Source organism: Pelodiscus sinensis, chromosome 4, assembly GCF_052426305.1.
Source record: "Pelodiscus sinensis isolate ZL-2025 chromosome 4, ASM5242630v1, whole genome shotgun sequence".
NCBI lineage: Eukaryota > Metazoa > Chordata > Testudines > Trionychidae > Pelodiscus > Pelodiscus sinensis.
In genome coordinates, this window is record NC_143055.1 from 21,566,203 (window position 1) to 21,582,508 (window position 16,306).

Genomic DNA, 16,306 nt, shown 5'->3' on the forward strand with positions numbered 1-16,306 from the left:
GCTGCTGCTGTGGGAATATTTTCTCTTAATGCTCTGGGGTCTCATTGTTGCTAATTTACAGAATGAGATAATAATAGCAACAAGAGAAATCCCTACAAGTGACCCGACCTATGCCTTGCAGCCATATTGCTCAAAGGCATGGCTGGCTAGTGGTAACTGCTGCTACTGTATGATTAATACCTTTTAAATACAGATTATATATGCATTTTGCATTCTTCCTCAAACATGACCCTCAGTACATAAATTGAAAGTGGTATTTTGTGGTGGACAAAACCAAATTTCTGTGTTCTGTTCTTCTGGGAACATGGAATCTAGCAACTCTGTTTCTGCCCTGTAGATAAGGGACTGGTCATTGTAGGTAGGGTGACACTTGGAGGGCTTGAAGTTTGGAGTGTGACTATCGCTAGTCTGTATGGGTATGTCTACACTACCCTGCTAGTTCGAACTAGGGGGGTAATGTAGGCATACCGCACTTGCAAATGAAGCCCGGGATTTGAATTTCCCGGGCTTCATTTGCATAAGCTGGGAGTCGCCATTTTTAAAACCCCGCTGGTTCGAACCCCGTGCAGCGCGGCTACACGGGGCACGAACTAGGTAGTTCGAACTAGTACTTCCTAGTTCGAACTACCTAGTTCGTGCCCCATGTAGCCGCGCTGCACGGGGTTCGAACCAGCGGGGTTTTAAAAATGGCGACTCCCCGCTTATGCAAATGAAGCCCGGGAAATTCAAATCCCGGGCTTCATTTGCAAGTGCGGTATGCCTACATTACCCTCCTAGTTCAAACTAGGAGGGTAGTGTAGACATACCCTATGAGAGACAGCGGAGCCCACATAGGCTAAGATGAGAGTGCATGTGGTGCCCGCAGTCAGTTGAGTCAGACAGCTGAACTCTACCAGTACTGACAAAGCTGCTTCACACTCAGTGTAGGTGGTGGTGAGGAATTCACAGCTCCGGGTAGTCTGTGGAGTATCACAACCAGCTGTGAGAATTCTTTGGGAGGCTTTGTGTCCGAAGGAAACTTCAAGACCACACTGACTGTTTGCCATAGCTAGGCATTATATTATTTTGTGGTACCACACAGTAATTATGGATTTGATTTATGTAACGATGTTTGGGCTTTTTACACTGCGGCTCAGGAAATAACTTAAGGCTTTAAAGTCCATGTTTTCCTGAGCAGGGATGCTTTCCTGAACCAGGGCCTCTATTATTTTCTCAGATTAAATCTGTATCAAGATTAGATTATATTCTACTGTCTATAATTGAACAAACATCTTATATCCCCTACAACTTGATGCCCATTATCAGGATGGAATGATCATAATATAAATGAATGATAATTTATACATTTCACCTTGAAACTTGCTAAACAGGACTAAAGAAAATTGCAAAAAAATCTGATTGTTCTTATTCCATTTTAGTCATCTGTAAAAATATTTTGTTCATGGACGGTTTCCTGCAAAAAATACATTGGCAGGAAGTCTTAAAATTACTTATTTAGGGATCAAAAAGCATTGGTTGGAGAATAGTAAGGAAACTACAACATTAATAAAACAAAATTCCAGCCTTTAAAAGTCTTTTTTGATGTTGTTAACATCCACCCATTCCAAATAAGAAGGATTCTATTCCAATTCCTCATGCATTTTGATAAAAAATGAAGTCAGTTTTATTACAAATGTTGTAATCCAAGGTCCATGTGGTATTTTATTACTTTTGTAAGGTTGGATAATAAGCTTCACTCTCTCAGAAATTTGATTATTAATGTTATTAATATTTGAAATTTTTTGACAAAAGTAGATTTTTTAAATGAAAAATGGTGTAGAAAATATTTCTTATTAACTTTTTAGATTTTAGATGAAAAACTAAAGACTAAAAATATTAGGATTTGAAGTCAATTTTTTAGTCTCCAGCTTTTCATGTTTTCTGGGTTTTTTGCCCCCTTCACTACTCCTCCTCTCTCCCTCATCTTTCTACTTGAAAGTTGAGTATAGAGAGGACAATGTTAAAAAAAAGAATGACAATTTTGAAAATGTCTCTTCTTTTCAAAAGCTGAAAGATTTTCATAGAAACATTTTTTTTAAATAAAATGAAAAAATAATGTAAAATAAGTTCCATTTTCAACCATCTCTAGTGAATATTCTGGAGCTATTGTAAGTTGAATTGTGAATTTTATCCTCAATTCAGCAAGCACATCTTTAGCTTTAAGTATGTGCTTACATCCTTTTTATGCACATGATTAAAGATAAGAATATGCTTAAATGACCTGCTGGATAGAGATGGCTTTAAACAGGACTACATCTAAACGGCATTGCTTTTCTTGGATTCCAGAGGTATTCCGGAAAAACAACATTACGTCCAAGGAACATGTACGCTTTTCCGATTTTTTTTTTAAGCGGACGTACTCTTTTGCCATCCCTGTAAATGTCATTCTACGAGGAATAAGGGATGTGTTGAAAGAGCACTTTTTTCCAAAATTTGGCACCATGTAGATGTGCCAAATATCGGAAAAGCCTCTTTTGATAGTAAATTGGAAAAAGATATGCAAGTTGCGTACCGCAACTTGTGTTTCTTTTTCCGACTTAATATTGCAGTGTAGACCTAGCCCAGGTGATTAAGTGCATTAATGCATTAGAGTTTAGAGAACTCATCATTATGATTTTGACTAAATGAACAAGTTTACCTGAAAGTACACAATTCTGATCTACTTCTGTCTCCATCCATCCATCCAAAGAATATTCAATGAAATATCTGCTTTTCACAAAATGTCTTGTTTTCCAGTTGACTATTCAATGCCTGGATGCCAGAGGAAAAAGTTCATGGGTGTTATGCTTGCTGAATAATAAAGTATCATTTCAGGCTACTACACCTCACCTCTGAAAAATTTCTTCTTTTAGTGGTTTTATTCCTTCAACTTTGTTAATTGCTTAATCTATTAGGGTATGTCTACCTTGTGGTGCTATTTCAGGATACTTTCAGTATCCCGAAATAGCTATTCCATGTCTTTTAAGCAAGACTGTTATTTCAAAATATAAGGGGCTTGCTATTCCATCATCCCTGTAAACCTTGTTCCATGAGAATTAAGGGACGTTTCGGAATAGCAGTTTATTTCAAAATTTACGAAATAAGCTATTTAGAAATTAACTTGAAATAACATATGCAATTTGCATAGCTCAAATTGCATAGCTAATTTTGAGCTAAGGGTGCAGTGTAGAAGCATCCTTATAGGTCTTGACCTTTCCCTTTCCACACCGATTTCAGTGCAAGCTCTATAAACAAATAAACGGCAGGACTGGGCCCTGTGAAGTGCTTTGTTTATGAGATAATGGATAAATAAAATCACCAGATCTAACTAAATTATTTTATGGTGGTCAGAGCTGATCTTTATTATTTGTCTGGGAATTTTCATTTTAATATTTAGACATACCACGTTTGAATTAATGTAGCTAATAAATTTAATTGGAAAAGAAAAAAAACCCCTAAGATTCCATGACCCAGCAGATTCTGTAACCTTTAATGTTTGCATGAAATCAGAAGTATGTATCATGTCTTCAAAAGCTAGAACTGCATCCAATTAAGGCACTGACAGTTTTCTCAGTCCAAAGGGTATTATATTGTTTTAATATGAATGGTAAATGAAAAATAAGAAAAGGTGTGTGCTTTTTTCTGAACATTTGTTTATGCATATATGTGAACACTTTTTCCATGCATAAAAAAGATAAAGTATATATATATATATTCAAAATGAGCCTTTATATCCTGAATACTGGGTGCTGATGTGTTCATTTAGATGTATAAATGTGCCAAAGTTGTTAACATAATTCAATCACTATAATTGATGATGTTGTTAAATGTCCAAAACTGTTTGTTTGGAGAAAAGAGAAGTTAGCTGAGATGGTCTGGAGCTATGTTTGTTGCTGCTGCTCTTAATGTATGATCCCATTTCATCCCAAGTGGTGTCTGGTATTTAGTTGAGCTGATAGGATTGGTGATGTTATCTGGCCCCCTCCCTTTAGCTCAGTCTAGTGAGGACATTCCTCAGGATTATGACAAAGAAGGTCAGGTTCTGAGGAGATTGTGGGGTGGCAGCCATGATGGTGAAGCTTAATACAGTAGCCTCCCCTGTTTTCCCTATCCCCTCCCCCTGTCTCTTTCTTAAGGACCCAGAAAAGGAGTAATAAGTGGAATAGACCATCCCCTCATTATGTTCTCCATCAATTAGATCCAATATATGGGACGCCAGTTTTGATTCATTAATTTTTACTTCCACATCTTCTATTTTTTCCAACCATCTTTTCAATAACTTTTGAGTTATATCAGCAGGCTTTTTTGTTTAGACTAATTCAGTCTTTCTCTCTCCGTCTCTTACATTTTCCAATTAATATTTATTATTATAGATTATTGTGATGTCCTATGAAGTTTTCTTTATTTAAAATGTTTTAAGAAGGCTTATCCACACTCATGATTACTTCAAAATGGGAGTTGAGTAGATAAGTAAAATATGCCAAAGATTAGACAAGGCCTCTGCTGGTGTTTCTTCATTTCTCCTGAGCTATAAAATATATTTAGGGCTGGACTGTGCATCTTTTATGCACCCTGGAAGAGTTGTTATTTGGGAGTGTAAGTGTTTCATGGTGAGTAATAGCTTCATAATCTAGCCCATTTATAATTAAATTGTGATTTTAAAAAGACATTTTTTCTCCATTACATTAATTTACTTTATGTGGTTCTTTCTTAACATGTGTTTGATACTATTTATTAGCAATTCTTGCAGTAGATTGAAGATTTCAGTCATATTTTATGGACTATTCTTCAACTGGGTTTTGAATATGAGGCAAGAAGTGATTGAGCCAACTAGAATGTGATTTAAGAATATTCATTTGACTACCAGCCATTTTAAAATTAAATAAAGATGTTGCTGTAATATCATTGCAGGCACTTTTTATCAGCTCTAGTACATGATCTTTGTTTTAGCTGGTGGTACTTGAGGTTTGCTATTTACTGTGCAAATTTGATTGTGATTTTTATCTTTGCCATTTTATCTTCTGCTGACAAAAGTTATCTTTATTTCCACTTAAAAATGAATAAAGCAGCCACTGAGTACTGAAATCATTTTTTATTCCTTTAGCTTATGTAGGTTTTATCAGTCATGTCCTCATTAGTCATATATTTTTGGTGTCCTTCTGCAGTCACTGTCATATGTTTAATTGGAATATAAATCATCGTTTTTAAATCGCCTTAAATGTAATTACTGTTATTGGACATAAATTGAATATTATTTTGAACATTTGGGTATCAATCTGCAATAAGCACTAACTGGTTAATTACATCATTTCTCCAGAAAGCAGAATGGAGATAAGCAGAAGAGTAACTATGGGGCTGGGTTAGCTAATTAATCAGTTATCAGTCAGTTACTGATTAGACAAAAATCATTGATGGACATATGTGATGGATAAAATCCTGGATGTTTTGCTGTTTACTTCAGTGAGGCAAGGATTTCCTTCATTAAGTTAGAATAGAAACTCAAGAGTTTATATAGTAGACTGAGCATGGAGACAGAAGCCAGCTCTCAATTTCTAATCCAGGCTTTCACATTTACTTCCTGTGTAGAGCTTCAAACAAGTCATTTAGACTTGTCACTGGACAACTCCTTGGAAGGATTCCCACAAGTCAGCGGAAGTAGTTTCAGTGTGTGACATTGGCAGGAAAGTTACCAGCTGCCAGCTCATTAGTAAGGTCTTCATGTCGCAAATGAAAACTGACAACTTCACAGTGGCAATCAGTCTAGCTCACCTGTGCATTAGTAGCAGTAAACAGGTATTAGCAGAAAGTGTTTCATTGTTAGACTCTATTGAATGTTTGTGAGTTGCTGGATGCATCAATCCCATGTATAATATCTGCATCCCATATTACAAGGTAATATTTGAGCAGTTGTATTGTAAACTTCTGTGACTGTGTAAATCACCAGGTGGGAGAGAGACATTAATTAGTGTTATGTCCTTCCCAAAAGGAAATGCCAATCAGTACCATATGAACTATCGCGGGATGTCTTAACTGTAATTTCCTAAATTCTGTCAACAACAGGACAAAAGCCTTTTTTATTCTGCCCTCCTCCCTGTGAAGGTGAGTCATATAAGTGGACTCCTCCCATCAGCTAAGCTTGCAGTATAGAACACACAGCAGAAGGGGAAGAAAACCTTTATCAACAAAGAACTGATTAGCTCTGTGGATTGGATTTTGTGGAGGTAGAAGGGGGAGGAGAAGAGTTTTTAGGCATAAGAGAGATCCATAGCTATGTAGCCTGGGTTAGTCCCCTAAAGGGCAAACAGAAATTGCTTATTATAGAAGCTTCTATTACAGTTTGAAATGTAAAATTGTAAATCGTGTGTGTGTGTGTGTGTCCATGTGTTACTTGCTTTAATCTTGTAAATAGCAAATATTTTTAGTGTTGTCTTTAGTACAGACTGTAAGGTGCAATTGACCTGGGAGAAGCAATGGATTCTTTCAGATTGGTAGCAACCTGAATATTGCTATGTGGCATGTGCAACGGACCATCAATCACAAAGGATCACTCACCTGAGTGGGAAGCTAGAGCAGATGAAGCAAGGGGACTACCTGTGATTCCATGTTAAGACTGTTATAGTGCCTGAGGCATTTACACTTGATAATTCATTTGGTAAAATCTAAGTATAGAGCTCACCATCAATTTGGGATTTGTGCCCTTGTTCCTAGCAGTCTGCCCTGAGGCAGATATTCGTGCTTTTGCGTCACTGCAGGTAGTGTTGGATGGGGCCTCAGTCTCTGTAAAATAAACGCACACATTGAATCTATCTGCTGATTAAGGGTATGTCTACACAATCACTCCACCGCAGTTAGGGAACCCCAGGGTGTCAAATCCTGCAATGATGAGGTCCAGGTCTCCCAGGCAGATGACCCTGTGCAACAGGACTGAGTTGATGGCCCTCACAACCTGCAGGAGGAGACAAACAAACACACAAAACAGAATGAGAGAGGGAATGCCAGGGCCCTTGGGAGGTGCCCACTCCTCTCCTCTCCCCGCCCAAACACCCCAGGAGCCACCCCTATGAAGTTGCCCCCAGAAGCAGGGCTGTGTGTGTGCAGGATGGCACAACCCCCCAGGGACAGGGCTCGCCTCCCCCATCCCTGCACTCCTATCCCCCTTTCGCTAGGGTTCCCCTTTCCAGGTCTCCTCCCTCCCCCACAGGGACTGCAGCCTGCAAGTGCCTTACCTCCATAAGGAGGGTCTTAATAGTGGACTTCCCCAGACCAAACTGGTTGCCCACTGACCGGCAGCTGTCTCGGGTGGCAAGCTTCCAGATGGCAATAGTGACCCACTTCTCCAGGGGCATGGCAAGGTGCAGATGGGTGTCGTGTCATTGGATGGCAGTGGCGAACCAGGCACACAGCTCCAAAATGGAGGTCTTCCGCATGCGGAAAGTCTGGAGCCACTGCTGGTCCTCCCGGCGCTGCATGACCAGCCTGTCCCACCAGTTGGTACTAGTGTCCAGCCTCCAAAACCATCTCTCCACTCTGGGTTGCGATTGCAAGGGTCTTGCTCCCACACACAGGGAGAGTGTGTCAAGGATGAGTTCAGTGTCAAGCTCGTGCAGGGCCATGAAGGCAGCCTGCACAAACTGCTACAGAAACTGGAGCATGGCCATGTGGAGCCATCACATGCCCAGAGGCACATACAGCTCCATGTCACAAAGAATGCTGTGGCGTCCAAAGGCTGGGCACCCAGAGCACGCACTGCTAAAGCTTTGCTGTCCTTTGGAGAGGTAGGCAAACACTCAGCAGAAGCAGAGAAACAGCTGTCCAGGGGGGTCCCTTTAAGCTGATCTTTCAGCTAGGCTTACGCAATAGCACTCAGAAGCAACTGCTGACCTCAAGCCCTGCCTAAACTGGTTCCAGCTGGCCTTATATACGAGATAGCATCCAATCAGTGTGGATGCTATCTTTTGAATCAGTAGATTGGTTTTTTGAAGCACTTTGTGTGTAGATGTGCTCTTTCGAAAAAAGGTTTTCCGGAATATCTCTTCTGGAAAAGCTTCTTTCAAAAGAAGCTAGTAGTCTAGACATAGCCTGAGACTTCTTTTCTTTTGAAGTTAAGGTCCACATACATAACAAGAGCTGACTTTCAAATGTATACTGCAGTTATGTTATATCTCCTTCAATAATTCAAGTTTTCAGTCACATATTACAGTGATGAATGCCCTTAATATCAATAATGCACCAAATGTTCTTTGTTTTAAAATGTTGTTTCTCTGTTCAAATAGTTGTGCATATATTTCCAGTAACTGGCATTTTGTACTACTAACATTCTAAAAAAGGCAGAATTGGAGAATACAGTGGTGATAGTCTTCCAAGCTTCGACCACAGCCCAATTTGGTTCACTCATGGCATCAAAAGGTGGCATCAATTTACAGTGTACTGTGCAGATTTTAATTTGATCATCACTCTTCTTTCTTGTATGCAGCAGTGAAAGAGCTAATGGCGGCATGTAGAGTAGTATCATCAGGTTCTTTGGTTAACCATTTGGGATGAATAAGGAGAATGCTTACCTCTCAGAAATATTATTTCAATCTGTTTTCAGCCATCAGTTTACAGTTTACATTTTGAAGGCTTTCACTGCCATTTAAAGCAATTATTTAAAAAAATAAAATAAAATAAGATCCTAGCAAATGAAAGCCCAGTCAGGAAAAGGGACTGGCTTACTGACCCGTTAAAAAGTGCCCACTTCAACAGCTATTTCATAGAACTTTATCAGCATGCAAATGAAGAGGTCATTTGCAAGCAGCCTACTTCAACTGTGGCCTTGTTTTTACTACCACAAGCCACTGACCTAAGTTACACAACTGAGGCTACATTATTCACATAGTTGAAGCGGACTTACTCAGGAATCACGCCCATAGCTCACAGTGTCATAATAAGAGACAGGCCCTTCCCCACTGAGCAGAGGTCCTCAAACTTTTTAGTCTATGACCCAATGTGAACCTTTCCATGGACCACCAGTTGCTAATGAAAACTCACCATATATAATTATGTCTGAGTCATTTTGAGAATGGTTTAATTTAACCAGTAAAGTAAGAAAATATTAATAAAAATTATTAAACAGATTAAGCACTTTAACTTTCTCATGTTAGTTCACCAAACGTCATTTTAAATAAAATATGTATGACCAACACAAAAAAGTTTCAACATTGTCTTTATTTATGGCAGGGTGAGGAAAGGCAGGAATTCTGGACAATAGGAACAATGAGGAAAGCATCCATGCAATGAGACTGTGCGTTGCTGTTCCCCCAGCTGGGGGAGGGAGAATGGCAGTGAGCAGAACCATTTCTGGGTCTACTTCTTCACTGCGAGCCAGATACAGCAGGGAGCCTTGGGGCTTTCTTCCTCCCCCACAATGGGAAGCTGGTGCTGGCACGTCAACCTCGCAGAGGGGACCATGAAGCTGGAAGACCAACACCAGATCAGAGGGGAATGAGCTTGAGCCATAGCCCACTAGTCATCGCTAGTCAGCCATCCCTATAAGCACATATTTTGTGTTTTCCAGAGTCTACGCCTAAGGGCACGTCTTTAATCCAGAAAAAAAAAGTGTTCTGCTAACTTGGGATAAAATAGCAGTGAAAACATGGCCATTTGGCTTTTAAGTTGGGTTATCAACTCACACATCAACCCCGAGTTCCTCTCTGGGCTGCACACTTGAGATAGAACTCAAGAGCCAAGTTGTCTTATGATCACTGCTATTTTAACCCAAGTTAGCTAACCTGATTTAGGAACACTTTTTTTTTTGCATTATACATGTGATGTATGTATAATGATGGTTAAACACTGGAATAAATTACCTAGAGAGGTTGTAGAATCTCCAGCACTGGAGATATTTAAGAACAAGTTAGACAGACACCTGTCAGGGATGATTTAGACAGTGCTTGGTCCTGCCGTGAGGGGACAGGGGACTGGACTTGATGACCTCGCAAGGTCCCTTCCAGTTCTATGATTCTATGTAACCTACATCACCTGCCCAAGTCCATAGTAAAGCTATTAATTGAACTCAGATCTTCATATTTTCAGCGCACAGCCAAAAATATAAGACCCTTTTTCCTCCCCTAACTAAAGATAGTGCCGAATCTGTGTTGGTCTTAAATAATAGTGTAAATGTAATACCACATTTAATTGTATTGAACTTTGCCACTTGACTATTTTTCTTTCTTTTCTCTCTAAAATGCCAATAAAGATTTCTTGAATCTAATTTTTGACTGTCAGTGGGGGTAATTGTTATTTAATGCTCTCAAACGTCTTTTCTCTCTACAGAGGAAGAGAAAAAAATCTATATGGCAACCATTTATTGGATTAAAGTGTAGAGAAACTTGCAGTCTTCTACCAACGCAGAGTGAAAAGAGGACTTACATGTTTCATTGTGAGCCTAAGAAGGACAAATGTACTAGTGGGCACTAGGGACTACAATTATTTTTAACTTCTAACTGGTAATGCTTCAAATCAAGTCGTTGAAATGAATTAGATACCTGCTCATCACTATATTTAAGGCTGCTTCTTGCAGTATGTCCAGTTGTAATTAACAGAAAAAGAAATAGCCCATCACAGATTTTAAGGTTATTGAATTTTCTCTTTACTTGTGGGCCTAAAGGAACATCCTTTTTTTGACTTATTTATTTAATGTGGAAGCCATTGCATTCTCAAAAAGGCAAGTCTATTTTTGATGTAAAAACCATTCTTTAAAAAACTTTGAAAATTATTTTTTCCTAGAAATTTGTTGCAAGTAAAAAAAATGAAGTTTATCTTCCAGAGAGTGAAATAAGTCAAGAATTCAGAGAGGTTGAGGTTCCTTTTCCCAAGATGTTACCTGTTGTTTTCTGCTGGTGTGCCACAACCAATCCCTTGTATCTAGATTACCATTCATCAAACCCATCAGAATTTCAGTCCAATTAAAGGCCTAGACCAAAATTAGCCCGAGGAAAGTTATCCTTACTTTATTTCACACCTACTTCAAATTAGGGACCACTTGAAATCTCTCGCACACAAAAAGTTCTTTGTAATATTTCCAGTCAAATTATCTTGTTACACATTTTGCTGCTATTTGCTAGTTCAAGGGAGGCCTTAAGGAAGGGAGTGGATTTTCTGACATGGCATGCTGCTTTCAGGTTTTCTGTGATAGCTTGCAAAAGGTTCAATTAGTCCTGTGAGATTTGAGGGAGTGTTAAAAAAAGCATACGAGGGAGACTGTCACAAAGGGTGTGTCTACACTGCACCGTTATTTTGGAATAACGGCCATTATTCCATAAAAACAATACTAGCATCCACACAGCAACTGCATTATTTTGAAATAAAATCTAAATAACACAGGGCTTTTTCCAATGTTGGCAAACTTCATTCTACAAGGAATAATGCCTCTTCCGAAAAAGCTCTTTTGGAAGAAGGTGTGTGTGGATGCTCCACTGCTGCTATGTTGAAATAGCTCCTCATCAGGGCCATTCTAAGTTATTCCTCCCCAGTGCTATCTGGAGCTCTAAATCGAGATAACACATCCACATTAGGGGAGCCTGCCTTGGACTAATTTGGAGGCTTCCCCGTAGTGTGGATGCTCTATTTCACAATAAGCTTTTCTGCAAGGTATCTTCTGGAATAGCTTATTCCGAAAGAAGCTTGCAGTGTAGACATACCCAAAGAAAGTGAGCAGCTAAGTAGTTCTGTCTGAGTTCTGACTTTGTCAGTTTTATCACTCAATAGGATGGTGGCTTTAAAAACTCTATTATAGTAAATACTCGGTTTATAAGAGGAGAAACATCGTGTGCACTAGAGGAAGACAGAGCATTTTTTTTGAGACAATCTCTTATTTGCTTAATTTTGTTAAATTTATGTTTCAACTATTCATCTTTTCTATCTCACTTAGCTAATCATGGGCAAATAACAGGGATTTATATAGACTGCAGTGGGCTACACAAGTCAATCTGTTCTTTGTTGTTAACTCTATATTGTGCCTAGCATGTTCAAAAGCTTCAGAGGGATAGACAAGTTAGTCTCTAACTGGAAAAACTTAAAAAACAACAAATAGTCTTGCAGCACCTTAAAGACTAAGAGAACATGTAGATGGTATCATGAGCTTTCGTGGGCACAACTCTCTTCTTCAGATGAATGGGCTATTCATCTGAAGAAGTGAGTTGTTGGTCTTTAAGATGCTGCAAGACTATTTGTTGTTTAAGTTTTTCTATAAAGTTGTGATCTTTCTGTCTTAGACTCCTATCCTGCATACTCTTAAGCGCATGAATAACTTTACACATGTAAGCAGATGACTTAATAATGTCAACTGGATTACTTAAGCTCGTAAAGGTATACAAGACTGTGGCTATGAAAACATCTCTCTGTCTCTCTCTTAGGTAACCAAGGCATGAGATGTGTGTGCATGTATCATCCATTGTGAAATATACAGTGTAGACACCATTGATAGGGTTGAGGAAACAGTACTTTAGAGATGATAGTGATCTAGAGACCAGTTAATGGAGCAGTATCTGCATGAAGTACGGCAATACCAAACAATCAGCTTTTTTTCAGAAACCATATTTGGCTAGACCTACCTGTCTTCTGAATAGATGTCATTCCACTGACACTTGTTCATGCCTGCTGAAGGTCTGCACCTAATTCTTTCATACAAATTAAAGTTATTTTTCATAGTTCCAAATAGGATTGTTACATCAGCATGTCTTATAAAAGATTAGATCTCAAAAATCCAGCGTTCGCCTAGTTTTTCTTGTGACTCTCTTGAACAGAAGGTTTATCTGATGATCTTGTAGATTTCTTTGATGTTTATTAAGTTCTTTTAACATATGCCTTGAATCTTGATGTACTCTACAATTAAGCCATTGATTACCCTTGTATGACATATGTCACATTTTACCCTAGTTTCCACATGAACTGGGTCATTTATTCTTCACCTCCTAGTAATTTATAATAATAAATGTTTTCATAACTTTTAGTATTAAAACTCTACTAGGCTCAAATACTCTTATTCAAACTCTCTGGCTGCGGTTAGACTGGCATGATTTTGCAGAAATACTTTTAACTGAAAAGTTTTTCCATTACAAGTATTTTCACAAAAGCGCGTCTAGATTGGCACAAATGCTTTTGTGCAAAAAGTGCTTTTGCGCAAAAGCATCTGTGGCCAGTCTAGATGCTATTTTTGCGCAAGAAAGCCCCGATCGCCATTTTAGCCATCGGGGCTTTTTTGTGCAAAACAGTTCTTCCCTGAGGGCTTCCAAGAGGGCTTTTTCCCGAGCGGGAGCGTGAAAGTATTTGCACAAGAAGCACTGATTTTGTACATTACAAAGTCAGTGCTCTTGTGCAAATTCAAGCGGCCAGTGTAGACAGCTGGCAAGTTTTTGCGCAAAAGCAATTGCTTTTGCACAAAATCTTGCCAGTCTACACGCACCCTCCAGGTATTACCATTTACTTCAGTTGGCTACTCATGATGTAAGGCTCTATGCAATACATAAGGGGATTCCACAATCTGGTTTTTATCACTTTATCCTTTATTTTATAAAATTTATGGGTCCTTTTCAAGCAGGGAAAATGTGACTTTGTTCAATGTTTCTTTATTAAGAACTGACTCTTTCACAACAATTTCATCCTACTGCAATTGTTCCTAATTTAAAAACACAGATTTCTTCTTTCCACATTTCTCATTTCTGGTGAGTTTTTTCCTGAAAATGAATGCTGAGATCCAATGAAGGCTTTTTTCTCTCTAAAATCATTTAAATCTATGTTGGAAGATTTAATGTACTAAGCTTAATATGCAGAAATAATGTATAAAGCAGAAAAGGCTTTTCCAAATTTTCCTAAAGGGTGTTTTCAGTTTGCAATAATTAATGTGATAAGACATGTATGAAAATGCATTAAAAGATCAGGAAGATTCCTCTGCAGGTACTTTAGTGTCTAATAAATAATAAATCTGATGATTAACTGTATGGGCCTAAGGAAAACACATTACTAGGAAACTGAATAGAACCTGGCCTTTGAACAAATGCATACTATTTTTTAATATATAAAACTACTTGAAAATAATCAGTTCTGCGCAAAGACAAAATAAAAGAATTACATAAAGTAATATTGACTTAACACTATATTTCCAAATTAAACAGATTTCAATATTGCCATTAGCAATATTAGAATTGTGTATTATTAGGATTGTGATGGAAAAGTGTCATAATAAGGTGAGCCAAACAATTATATGACTTAACGTTGTTTGAGCAGCCACAGTGGTTTATGTTGACCTAGGGAGCTGAAGTAAGACCACCACCAAGGCTTCTCATTCTGTCGTGAGGGCTGTCCTCTATCTCCTCTTTGTTCAGACTGTGCATGTTGGGCATGAGGATCAAAATGTTCCAGTGGGTCGTACCGCTCGTATATGTCTTCCGTGGGTCTCCGGAGAAAGTTTTTAGGCCTTGTATCTAGAGATCGAAGGATAAAATCTACTCTCCCAGCTCTTTTCATCTTGGCAGGCAGCATGACCTTCTTCATCACCTTGCTGTATCCAGGAGCATGAGCACTGATTATGTATGTTCCTGGAGGTAGGAGTCTCCAGTAGTCTCCATCAGCAGCTAAAGAAAACAAGTATCTCAGTCCTTTATCCAGTGTCATACATGCCTACACACATCTATACATAGGTCAGCTTTGGACATATAAGGGTAGATTTTCAAAAGAGCTCAGTGCCCACAATCCAGGGCCAGATTTTGCAAAGAGCTCAGCACACTGGGTATTCCCCTCTTTTAAAAATCAAGCGTCACTATGGAAGCTGCTGGGTGAAAATCTGGCCCCTTAGTAAATAACAGAGTAAACATCAATTACTATATTTCTGATCTTGCAAATTGTATTAATATCAGGATAGAAGCAGTCTATGTATTATTCAGTAGTACACAGTGGCAAAAAATAATGGTGCCTGAGCCTGATCCTGCTTACAATGATATAAATAAGACATAGCTTCACTGAAGTCAATGAATTTACACCTGTCTGTAGCTGATGGAAGTGAAAGAAGAATCAAGTCCAATATAAATATTTGTATGTCAGAGGGTATAAGAATTTCCTATTTCTAATCTATAATACATATGAAGCAGAACCACATCCTCAGCTGGTTTGAATAGTTTGTCTCTGCTGGAGAGGTGAAAATGATCAATGAAATGGCCACCCTGATATCTGCTATGACTTCGGTGGAACGATAGCCATTTCCTCCAGCTGAAGATCAGGCCTGTATTTTAAGGCATATGCAGAAGGAGGCAGTGCAAACACAGAGCATTTATGCATAACTTTGTATTTCCTGGATTTTTAACATTTCATAGATGAGCTAATGTTTCATTAATGCTATTTTTATAGGATGTCAATGTCTTTTTTTAAAGATGAAAATAAAGGAAGAGGGGGGAAGAAAAAGGAAAAAACCCACAGTTTTTGATCTCTGATTACCCCCCACCCCATCCCCCCACTCATGGATCTCCAATCTATAAGAAATTCTCTATAAGGCCTGGGGACAAAGGGGGATGACGATGTAAATAATCACCCTTTGATGATGGTGGAATATGTGATCTATGCATGGAAAGTCCCACCCGTACACCAATCATGGGGACATGACCATATCACCCATTATTTTCAACTAATCTTTTAAATGTATGACTTTAACTCAACATAGAAAAGACATTCAGAGTTAAATTATTGAAAAATAACCTTGATTGTCTCTATGTAAAGGAAAACCACATTTTAATATGTTCTAGAATAAATTAGTCCAGTTTACATGAGGTGAGTATACTACCCTCTTATCTACTCATTACATTTACTGTAGGGAACAGTGCACTCATAATTTCCTTCATTTTGAATATTTTGGTTGTATGACTACTGGACATTTTCTCTCTTGATGAAAGCCCGGTCACTATGAAATTTCAGCTACACAAACTCTCATCCATCCTGAAATGAAATCCGTCATAGCTGCACAATATTTGTTGGTTATTTCTTTAAGGGCCTTATCCATAGCCCATTGACATTAATGGGTAGTTATTGTCTAGAAAGATGTTTGAAACAGACCCTAAATCATGCCCCAATTTCAACTTCAAAAATCTCTAGTTTTGTGTCCCCTGTACTTTTATGTTTAATCAGACGTAAAGCAGTGCAGCAGCCACTGCATACTGGCTTTCCACAGTGATTATAACAGTCACCACCAGAGGAAAATGTTACCACCTGGTGACACAAGGTACTTCTGGGGCCTAATCCTATTTCATTGAAAGCAATAGCAAAA

General features: G+C 38.6%; 1 protein-coding gene across 1 annotated transcript in view; it reads right to left on the reverse strand.

Annotated features, from left to right (window-relative positions):
* Positions 1-9,203: 9,203 nt before the first annotated feature.
* The window catches only part of CPZ (carboxypeptidase Z), a 63,125-nt gene continuing 56,022 nt past the window's right edge, over positions 9,204-16,306 (reverse strand). The window contains exon 11 of the mRNA XM_014576092.3: positions 9,204-14,627. Coding sequence (XP_014431578.3) covers positions 14,263-14,627 — 365 coding nt within the window. The 3' untranslated portion in view covers positions 9,204-14,262. The remainder of the gene's footprint in view (positions 14,628-16,306) is intronic.